The following is a 12,162-nucleotide window of genomic DNA, read 5'->3' as shown; positions in this document are numbered from 1 at the left end:
TTGTAGAAAACATAAAAAATGTCTTAAAAGATAAAATAATAAGCACCACCTAATCATAACCATCACTAACATTTTTACTTATTTCCTTCAAGTCTCTTTTTCCATGTACCTGTAAGTACAGAAAAAATGGATATTACATTTATAAATATATATTCTATTTTTTACTTACAAGTATCTTTCCTTGGCATTAAATAGGTATTTGGGAAATGATCTTGATCACTACATAATGTATTTTACAGATGAACCATAATTTAGCCTTTGTACTGTTGACATTTAGCTAGTTTTCAATTTTCATTAATATATCTACCTAACTTACACACATTTTTAGAGACAAATCCTTGCCTCAGAGTCTTACTTCACTTATTGATTTTAGAAAGAAAGAGGATGGGAGAGAGAGAAACATCGATTTGTTGTTACACTTATTTATGCACTCATTAGCTGATTTTTTGTATGTGTCCTGACCAGGGATTGAACCTGCCAGTTTGGCGTATCAGGACAAAGCCCACTGAGTATGCTCAGGCTTTCCTTTTTCTGGTTATTCCACAATATTTTTGTCCTCAGCCACTTAAATGCCCCACAGGTATCTCAAACTCATTATGTCCTAAACTAATTTCATCTTCTGCCTTAAACTTGCTTCAATTTTTGGTTAATGACATCATCAACCACCCAGGTACTCCAGTCAGAAACCTGAATCTTTTAAGATGACTTCCTCCTCTCATCTTATCAGTGACTCAAGTTTTTCCAATTTGTATCTTAAATCTCTCAAATACATCGACTCCTATCTCCACAACCAGTGCCCAAACTCAAGCCTTTATTACTGTAACACTCGTCACCAGTCTCCCTGCCTTGTCTGCCTGCTCCATTCCATCCTACATACTGCTTCCACAGTGATCTTTCTGAAATGCAAACCAGACCATGTTACTCTTCAGACTGAACGTCCCTATCCAACTTCATCTCTTGCCCTTTCCATCCATTCCCTTCTCTCCAGCAATATGGAACAATCAGAATTCCTCACTACCTCTAAACTCTTTTTCTGCTAACAGTATGCCTCTTCCTCTGTCTTGTGAATTCCTGCAAATCCTAAAATAGTAAAGTAGCCTATCCAAGTGTCATTGCATCCTTTTCCTCACCTTTATCCACTGATTACACTTTATAGTTTTATTATGACATACTAGTTTTATAATTCTTGTTTAACAACCTTTTTCACCTGAGATGCTGAAGGACTGATACTATGCCATTCATCTTTTAATCCCCAGCACTAGCATAGTCTGGAATGTATAAGGCCCTCATATATGTGTGGAGTAAATGTTATTTTTGATAGCAACTTAAAAATTCCTTTCCATCTTCTCCCATCATCTAATTATTCACCAAGTTCTATAATCTCGCTTCCATCTAATATCTGTTACTAAATCTTCCTCCATTTCCTGTTTCTAAGGTTAACAAAATTGTAATTGCATTCTGAGATTTGGGTGCTTCTACAAAACAGGCCATCTTCATTACTGCTGACAAGTATCTTTCAAAAGACACTTGGTTACATTACCTACCTACTTAAAGAACAATGACTTTGGTGACTACCCATTGTGAGCTGGAGGTGGTTATTTCCCAAGAAAAAGGAAACAGATCATCCACTGAAAATGAAAAATAATTAAATGAAGTGTAATGGAAAAAGACATAGTGCCTACCAAGTCAGGGCTTTGTCTATTTAAACATTGCATTTAATAACATTCAGAATCCAGTTCTAGCTCAGCTCTTTAGCCTGATACCCAAAACACGTCCTGGTCACCATCCTTTAATGTGCAGTTGTGGCTAGAATGCCCCATCACCAAGCAAATTCTTATTCAGCCTTCAAAGCTAGCATTAGATATTACCTGGTTGCTCCAAGAGATAGTATAAAGGAATTTTGGGCTCTGTAATGTTCATCAATTCTCCCCAAGCAACCCAAATCAAAATAAATTTAATAAGGTTATTTTTTGGCATGGATTTGGTACAGAATTTTTGCAATCACATCTAAACTAGTATAAAACCATCTTTTAAAAACATTTTTTTTTGAGAAATCAGCTGACAGTCTGATAAGAACTCCTTTGTAGGTGACTGTCCCCTTAGCTCTTGCTGCTTCTAGTATTCTCTCTTTCATTTTAATCTTGGCTAATATAATTATGATGTGCCTTGGTGTGTTTCTTCTTGGGTCCAACTTCTTTGGGACTCTCTGAGCTTCCTGGATTTCCTGGAAGTCTACTGCCTTTGCCAGATTGGGGAAATTCTCCTTTATTAGAGACCTTACAGGCAAGGGGCTGGAAAGAGGTACTCCAAGTCATGAAATCCAAAGACCTACAACCAAGATTGCTCTATCCAGCAAAACTTTCATTTAGAATGGAAGGGCAGATAAAGTGCTTCTCAGATAAGATCAAATTCAAGGAGTTCATCATCACCAAGCCCTTATTATATGAAATGTTAAAGGGACTTATCTAAGAAAAAGAAGATAAAAAAGATGAACAGTGAAAGGACAGCAAACACAGTTATTAACAACCACATCTAAAACAAAAGCAAGCTAAAAGGACAGCTAGATCAGGAGCAGAACCATAGAAATGAAGATCTCATGGTGGATTATCAACAGGGGAGTGGGAGGAGAAGAGGGGAGAAGGTACAGAAAATAAGCATAGATGGTAGGTAGAAAATAGACAGGGGGAGGGCAAGAGTAGTGTGGGAAATACAGAATCCCAAGAACTTGAGACACATGGTCATAAATTAAAGGGGGGAATTGTAGGGGTGGAGGGGAATGAAGGGAGGGAATAGAACAACTGTAATGGCATAATCAATAAATTAAAAAAAATAAAAACATTTCTACTTTTATTGACTTGTAAAATGCAATCTAAGTAAAAAGCAAAGTACTTTCTACACAAGTGCATCTTCAGGACAAGTCTCCTAGCCTATGCTTCCAAATAGATTGCAGCCACTAAGCCTCTTTATGGAAATTCTGAAGCAGTCACTATTACTTGCTCTAAGAAGCTTTGTGTAATCTCTGACAAGCTGTTCATAGCTCCTCTGTCTGAGCGCTCACAATTCTTACCATATATAGCTGTTATCTTACCAAATAATAGTATAACGTGTTATTTCTCTTTTAGTTGCTTTCACTGGGTTTGCTCATCCAGGGTAAGGACACTACAACAATTTTCTCATGTATAAAATAAAGATAATAATAAGATATTCTCATAGAACTGCTGTGAGCATTAAATTTTATGCATATGTAAAACACTTGGTACAGTGTCTAACATATAAATGCTAAATAAATGTTAGCAATTATTTTTCAATATATTTGTTGAATGATGAAGAACTAGCCCAAAGAGTCCCACAACAAACAAACTGGTTCATGTACCATTTACAAGAGAGCATGGTAAGAAAACACCCATGTTCTTAAAATTACTGAAGGGATCATTACTTAAAATGCCTTCCCTATAGTCTATTTGCAGATGCAAGATGAAATTGAATAGCTTTTTAATGTATAGTAGTTTTTAAAAAGCTTTAAAGACCTTGACACTGGGAAAGAGATAAAGTTTCAATTATAAATTTCTGAACTCCTGAGGTAGTTTATTGAAAATAACACTTAATCTTCTGGCCATGATGGAGACGTAGGTAGATATACTTTATTCCTTGCAAAACTAAAAGAAGGATAACAACCAATTTAAAAATAAAAACCAACCAGAACTGACAGATAATAGAATTGTATGGAAGTCTGCTAATCAAGGCGTTAAAGAAGAAAATTTCATCCAGATGTGTAGGAGGGGTGGAGAGGATACATGGCAAGGGAGCAGCTGGCAAACTGGACAGTCCCACATTCATGTGCAGGTAAACTGGGGCAAGTATCAGGAGCAAGATAGACTGAGCAACCTGCAGGTATCAGGAGCAAGATAGACTGAGCAACCCAGGGTTCCAGTGCCAGGAAAACATTGAAACCTCTGGCTATAAAAACCTGTAGGGGTTGTGGCAGTGAGAGAAATTGCCAGCCTTGCAGGCGAGTCTACTGGAGGAGCCCACAGGGTCCTAGAATGTACACAAGCCAACCTACCCAAGATTCAGCACCAGGGCAGCACCTGGAAGGGTGCAATTCACGTGTGGGAAGGAGGGGAAGGGACTGAAATAGGGTGAGAGCTGAGCAAGCAGCATTGTTCCCTCCCTGACCCCTCCTGCACATACAGTACCACAATGCAGCTAAGTGGGTTGCCCCACCCCAGCAAATACCTAAGCCTCCACCCCTTACAATGTAACAGGTGTGCCAAGATAAAGAAATATGGCCCAAATGAAGCAACAGATCAAAGTTCCACAGATAGAACTAAGCAATAAGGAGAGAGCCAACCTATCAGACGCAGAGTTCAAAATGCTGGTAATTAAGATGCTCAGAGAAATGATTGAGTATGACTACAAAATAAAAGAAGTGAAGGCTACAAAAAGTGAAATAAAGAAAAATATACAGGGAACCAACAGTGAAGGAAAGGAAACCAGGACTCATATCAACGATTTGGAGCAGAAGAAAGAAATAAACATTCAACTAGAACACAATTAAGAAACAAAATTTCAAAAAAATGAGAAGAGCCTTAGCAACCTCCATGACAACTTTAAACATTTCAACATCCAAATCATAGGAGTGCCAGAAGAAGAGGAAGAGTAAAAAATGGAAAACTTATTTGAAAAAGTAATAAAAGAAAACTACCCCAATTTGGCAAAGGAAATAGGCATACAAATGCAGGAAGCTCAGAGTCCCAAACAAGCTGGACCCAAAGAGGTCCACACCAAGACACATCATACTTAAAGTGCCAAAGATAAAAGATAAGGAGAGATTCTTAAAAGCAACAAGAGAAAAGGAGACAGTTACCTATAAAGGAGCTCTCATAAGACTATCTGCTCACTTGTCAAAAGAAACCTTGCAGGCAAGAAGGGGCTGGAAAGAAGTATTCAAAGTCATTAAAAGCAAGTACCTACATTCAAGATTACTCTATCCAGCAAAGCCATCACTCAGAGTGGAAAGGCAGATAAACTGCTTCTCAGATAAGGTCAAGTTCAAGGAGTTCATCATCACCAAGCCCTAATTATATGAAATGTTAAAGGAAATTATCAAAACTATGAACAGTAAAATGACAACAAACTCAAAACTATCAACAACTGAACCTAAAAAACCAAAACACACAAAGCAAACAACTAGAAAAGGAACAGAATCGCAGACATGGAGATCACATGGAGGGTTATCATCAGGGAGGGGTGAGGGGGAGTATGGGGGAAAGGAACAGGGAATAAAAAACACAATTGGTAGGCACAAAATAAGACAGGGGAAGATTAAAAATAGTATAGGAAATGGAGAAGCCGAAGAACTTTTATGTACAACCCATGGACATGAACTAAGGTGGAGGGAATGGGGATACCAAGCAGAGGGGGATAAAGGGGAGAAAAAATGAGACAACTATAATAGCATAATAAGTAAAATATACTTAAAAAAAGAAAATAACAAAATTTCACATTTGGAGAAAAAGAAAATACAATGTCTTGGGAATTTATGCTGTCTCTGACATTATCATTTATTAATTCTTCATACTATAAACTATCTGTAAATGTATTTGTTCTCAGGTTTTATAATAAGAATCAAATGAAGTATGTTGTATGTTATGGGGTAGAAATACCATCAAACTGAAATAAGAAATACTGGATTTAGCCCACAAGTTAGCTGTGGGATCTTGGGCAACCTTTTAAGTCCTTTGGGATTTAGAGTCATCCTTTGGAATTTGAAAGGATTAGACTAATGCCTAAATCTAGCTCTAAAATACAAAGTTCTTACAATACTATATTTTAACATTTTTCTTATTTATTTTTTAATCTTTACTTGAGGACCTGCTTATAGATTTTAGGGAGAGGGGAAGAAAGGGAGGGAAAGAAGAAGAGAAACATCAATGTGTGGTTGCCTCTTGAGTGCCCCCTACTGGGGACCTGGCCTGTAATCCAGGTATGTGCCCTGACTGGGAATTGAACCAGTAACCCTTTGGTTCGCAGGCTGGCACTCGATCCACTGACACACCAATCAGGGCCAATGCCTGTTTCTTGACTCTTTGAATGAACAAGTGCCCACTGCAAACCTTCCTGTTAAAAAAGGCGTAACAGATTTATGGTGTAACAGGTTAGTAGCTAATGTTTACATAATTTTATAAGAATAACAACTGATGTGCATTTAAATGATTTTTGACATTCAATATACAGATTCTCTCTATTGATAATCATTTGAAGATTTGTTCATTTATCTAAATATAAAAGATTTTTATATTTAGAAAAGAAATTCTAAACCAAAAAGTTTCCTTACTTCTGACATATTTTAGAGAAATTATCAAAGCTTTTCAGAGAGGCTAATTCTACTAAATGTTATCATCAGAAGGGCCATGCCCACCCATATCAAATAGGTATCCAAGTGTTCACTCCCCAGTAGCATTTTTAGGAAAAAAAAATTATCTTTGCCATGCTACCAAAATTACAGACTAAAAGGCAATTTGATCAATGTCTTATGGAAGCAGAGTATATAGACACCTGGAGAAAGCAAACATACACGTGTGCATACACAGCTTAACTCAGTAACTTGAATGCCTCATGTACCCATTTTCAAGTTAATATTTAGTGCAGGCATTTATTGCAGGTGAAGTTCCAAAATATCTCCACCATGGAATGTAAAATGGGAGTAACTAACTAACTGTAAAGGGAGTCTATATTGGTAAAACAGATGGAGAACTTTCCCACTTCTTTTGAAAAAGGGCAGATGTCTTTCTCTGGATATATCCCCAAAATTTAGAGTTAAAGGAATTCCATTTCTCTGTTTTAGTAACAATATGATTGAAATTTGAGAGGCATTTCACAATTTCCTAAGCCTGAACTGTTAGGAAAGTGAAGATTTTTTTTCTTTCTTTTTAAAAATTATTTTAAAAATTTTATCTTTCAATTACAGTTGACATTTATTTTACGTTAGTTTCGGGTGTGCACAGCATAGGTGTTAGACAATCATATACTTTACAAAGCGACCACCCTGATGAATCTAGTACGCATCTGACACCACACATAGTTATTACAATATTATTGACTATATTCCCTATGCTGCACTTAACAGCATAGGGAATAGTCTTGTGACTATTCTGTAACCACCAATTGTACTTCTCAATCCCTTCACCTTTTCACCCAGCCCCCAACCCCTGTCCCCTTTGGCAACCATTAGTCTGTTCTCTTATCTATGAGTCTGTTTTGTTTGTTCATTTATTTTGTTCTTTAGATTCCATATATAAGTGAGATCATACGGTATTTGACTTTCTCTGTCCGACTTATTTCACTTAGTGTAATGTCCTCAAGGCCTTTTTTTATATTCAGCCACCAGCCTCAACCACACCAACTCACCAAGCCAAGTCTGAATGTTACTCACTGGTTAACTCTACATAAACTGACACAAGCACAATATATTTTTTATTGTTAAATTACTATGTTACCATATGCAGAGCAGAAAGTAAAGGAACAGATCTACTTGTGCATTCCCATTTTAAATTCTTGAATGATAAGTGAACAAATGATCAGTTAGGAAAGGAAAACTGAAGGAAGGGCTTCCTTATAGTCTTCTAATTTTTCCAATAATAAAACATGCTCAAAAATTTTAGAAAAACTTATTTTCTACATGTGATATCATATTAATAAACAAACAATGTTTACTTTAATAAATTGTAAAGACTCCCTCAATATTAAGGGCAGTGCATCTCTAGCTGATGTAATTATCATTTGGATATAACATAAATATCCAAAAAGAAAGGGTGGTATAGTTCAACATTTTCCGAAGTGTTAGTACTCTTAATGCTGAGTTTCCAGTTCCAGAATTGTCCATTCCCCTTGGGGTGAACAATCTTCAGAGGAAAAACTAGCCATGGTGATGCTTGCGGAGGAATCAAGTGGAGAGGTTAGTTCGCTCCATCTGTTCAAAGTGTCAACATGTGCTTTACCCTGAGGTTTTGAGCTGTCTCGTGCTAAAAGTAGTGTCTGACTGATTAGATACTGTGCTAAATTTAAGTCTTCAGGAACAGAATTTGTAATATTTAAGTTTGAATCCTGTTCAGAGAGCAGTTGCTTTAATAATGTCCAATCTTGTTTTGCAAAGTGTTGATCATCTTCCAAATCCATGTCTGTGACATGCGTTTCTGATTCCATTTTCTGCTCAAATGCTTCTATTACATCCATCTCATATATTGGAGAGAGGGTTTTTGAAGGCCGATGGTCATACATGTAGGTTTGTGCCAGTGTATCACAATCATCTATGTCTCCTGAAATAATTCATAATACTACACAATGTAAAAATTGCACATGTTGGTACCCTCAGAGTTTTGTAACATAACAGTTACAGACCAAAAAAACCCCCCAAAAAACCCAGAATTGGAAAAAATAACATTTATACAAATTGACAAGATTATTGAGGCATTTCTTTTTCTATCTTAAAAAAAACAACTCAAGAATAATGTTTAGCAGCAAAATCAAAATTGGCAACTAACAATAATTTTCAATAATTCGAAAATTTGTGATACAGAAAACAATAGAAATTATTTAAACATAAGCACAGAATATGCACATATATCTAATTCACTACAATAAAAACATAAAGAGGAAAAAAAGACATAGTTATTTGATGATGACTTTTAGGGAAAGTCAGTTCCAAAAGGAGAATAAATACGTATTATCTAAAACCTTATTTGTATATTGCACATGCAAAGGAGGAGCAAGCGAGGACAAACAAAAAAGTACAAGTTTAAGGAGCTCCCTATTCTTGTGATTCTTGCTGAACAGGGGCTATTGATCAAGATTTTTCTTAGTTCTGATATACAATAGCTACTCTGTCAGTGACTATTGCATATTTTAAATTACTATACTAAGGAAGACAAACACGAAACAATTAAGACAGAAAATCATCCATACATATGAAGTAAGCCTGGTCTATTCCATATATTATCATTGCTTCTAAATATAATCTCTTTTAAGGAAATGTATCTTTGTACTTGAAAATTTTAGAATAGAATTATAGTGATCCTTAAAGTTTTGATCTTTGTAAAATGTATATAAATTGTAATAATTAATCTAGTTAAAATAGTTCAATGTTTTTAGTTACGTATTACTATAGTTATTGCACAGACCTCTTAAGATATATACTAGCATAGTTCATAAATCATATCTAATATATAATAAAATTTCTAATAGTCAAGAATTTTTGTTAAATTAGATATAAATAACTAAATAATAGGAAACTAAGTTTTTCTCTTTATTCCTTTATGTAAAATCTCTTATGAGTAAGTTAGTTCTAATCAATAACCAAAATTTTTACTAGATATTGATTCTGCACTAGGATTTTAAGTGAACAATAAAGAGTAACTAGCTAATTTTAATATTAATAAAAATTAAGTTTTCATTTAAAATTTGAATCTGTTGCTTAAATAATTATTCTAACTAAAATATAACATTCATGGCTAAATACGCCTTTAAAATTCTGTAAACTAATTTTCTTATGGATTTAACATTTCTATTTCTGTACATTACCTGCAGATAAAGCAATATTAGCTTTTTCAGTAGGTGTAGAATGGCTCTCTTTCACTTGACCTCCCTGAGGCAGAAGCTGACTCCGACAGGAGTCCAGAGATTTTGTAGAACTGTTCTTTGGTATGTCAGAATTGGGTTCTCTTTGATGAAGGTCCAAATGACATGGTCTTTCTTGAGATTTTATGTCACCATCTGAGAGTCTGCTGTGTTGCTGAAAGTCATTATCTACATTGCTTCCATTGTTTACTTTTTTATTGTCCATAAGAAGCTGCCTGCCTTCTTTGGGCAGGACATCAATAGTGTATTTTTTTGTACATTCTGCACTCTGTTTATCTTTTCTTGAAGGGCCAATGCTACTAAGACCCAAGAGAAAGCTTTCCTTTTTACATACATTGTTGCCTTTATCTTGTTTACATCCTAAAATACTACCTTCATTTCCCTGTAAGTTTCTGGAATAGCAGGGCCTTCTAGGATGTTCATGAGAAAAGCCATCAAAAACATCAGAAGGTGAAAGAGAATCTATAGAAGGTAGAAAGGGAGTATGGACTTCCCCTTCATCAGATCCCAGTTCTTCACATTCATCTACTGAAAGTAAAACTGACCTTTTAAATTTTTTACTTGCAGAAAACTCATGACTTTCATTTTCAGCTGCATCTTCAAAAGCTAAGTTAATTATCCCCTGAAAATGCTGAGGAGCTGAATTCAACATAGAGAAATTTTCTGCAACATTTTCAGCTTCAGATCTTTCATCTTCTGTTTCATCTGCCGAGGAAGAAACTTGATCTACTTCCTGAGCAAACTGGACACTGCCTCGTAGAATATTTTCTTTTTCCCTAGGGTGGACTATTGTAGATCGAGACCAAATTTCTGGCCTTTTTCTAGGAATCTCATCATCACTTGTCGAATTAACTTGGAAAGGATCATTACTACTTTGCTTTTTCATTTTCACTTCAATTCTTAAGTTACTATCATATATTTTTAATTCTTCAGGAGTACTGGTATCACTGCTACTTCTTCCAAGAAAATCATGGCATAGCATAGTGCCACATTTAGAAATACCCCTGTCATTTGACCCATCATCATCCTGAGACCCTCCAGCATCATAGTCTTCAGACCTGGGCTTTATGTCATCAGAGGATGTGGTAGCACTGCCAGTGTCAGATTCAGGACTGTCTCTCTGATGCAGAACACTGGTACTCAAATTCCAGTCACTCATGAATGGGGCTTCTGTATTTTTCTCTTGAATTTCTGTTGCTTCCATATCTTTAGGAGAATTTTTTCGTGATATTTGTTCTAAAAAACACTTGGAGGAACTATCTGAGTCTGCTGTAGCATATTTGTCTTCATTCGTAGCAGAGTTATCAGATAACTGACTAGGAATTGTCTGCTCTACACGAAATTTAGGTTTTCCATCAACTTGAATAGTATGTAAGTTATGCACTGTCCTTTCAGGAACACAAGGTACATCTTTCACACATTCAGTGCTTGATTTTTTGTTCATGTTTTCTCTCTCTACGTGCATCTCCTTATCTAATGCTGAATGGATTTGCTCTGCATTTGCTGAGTCCAAATCACAAACTGGATTAGAGTTCAAGAGGTTTTCATTTGGATTTAAAATCATGGATTTTATGGCAGTGGTGCTATAAAATTCTGGATCTACATTTTCACTTCCGTCAGTATGACAGTGTAGTTGAGCTGGGTTGCAGCGATCAATTTCTCTGTGACTGGACAATTTTGTTTCACTTTTTCCTGAACAAATATGTCTTGATTCCAATTCATGTTTTACTGATTTATCCAGATTTGAAATATTTTGGCATTCTAATACCAATTTCTCTTTTTCTTGATTGTTTAATGGCTTTTGTAGACCAGGTGTGCATAATGACTGGAATGCTTCTGTACCAATGATTTTCGCAGTGAGGTTAATTAGAGGTTCATCAGGCTTCTGTTCAGTAACACTGCCATTCTTGTTACTTTTTTGGACAACAGATGTTTCACTTTTTAAAGGTCTTTGAGAAGACTGAGTCTTCAATATGACCTGTCCAAGAACCATTTTCTGTTTTGAATCTTTATTATTTAAAGTTTCACCTTTCTTAGATTGATTTAGGTGTTTAGGTATTGCCACCATTTTTCCATTAACTTTAGGCAAAGTTGTGTGCCCTTGCTTGACAATTTTTCTCTTAGGTGTTTGTTTTTCTGTTGTACTGTGGTTCAACTTCGTCACATTTCCATCAGACTGCCTTGAAGATTTTACTGAATTTGGTGACTCTCCTTGGCATCCTAAGAAAAGAATATTCAAAAGTATAATATACCTTTCAATTTGTGAATAAAATTCAATATTTGTTTTTAAATTATTTTAGAAGAAATAAAATAAAACAATGGATGGTAACATACCTACAATCAAATGGACAATTACAGAACAGAAGTTAGTCACATAATAAAATAAAAAAGAAAAATATTTTTTCTATTACAAATAAAGATGGACTATTCCAAAGTCTTAAAGAAATTAATAAAATAAGATCTCTCTCCTTCAAGTAAAGAGAGACTTGATCCTCATGCCAGAATTGGATTTGCATAAATATGAAG

The 12,162-nt window shown here is 35.5% G+C and overlaps 1 protein-coding gene across 5 annotated transcripts in view; it reads right to left on the bottom strand.

Annotated features, from left to right (window-relative positions):
* Nucleotides 1-7,229: 7,229 nt before the first annotated feature.
* BTBD8 (BTB domain containing 8) overlaps nt 7,230-12,162 on the bottom strand; it is a 97,460-nt gene continuing 92,527 nt past the window's right edge. For all 5 annotated transcript variants that reach the window (XM_053655594.1, XM_053655596.1, XM_053655598.1 and 2 more), the window contains 2 exons: nt 9,580-11,856; nt 7,230-8,318 (listed from right to left, as the gene is read on the bottom strand). In XM_053655594.1, the coding sequence (XP_053511569.1) occupies nt 7,852-8,318; nt 9,580-11,856 (2,744 nt within the window). In that variant the 3' untranslated portion in view covers nt 7,230-7,851. The remainder of the gene's footprint in view (nt 8,319-9,579; nt 11,857-12,162) is intronic.

The sequence above is a fragment of the Artibeus jamaicensis genome, unplaced genomic scaffold (assembly GCF_021234435.1).
Source record: "Artibeus jamaicensis isolate MK-2021 breed Jamaican fruit bat unplaced genomic scaffold, CSHL_Jam_final scaffold_1019, whole genome shotgun sequence".
Lineage (NCBI taxonomy): Eukaryota > Metazoa > Chordata > Mammalia > Chiroptera > Phyllostomidae > Artibeus > Artibeus jamaicensis.
This window is presented reverse-complemented; position numbering and strand designations above follow the sequence as displayed.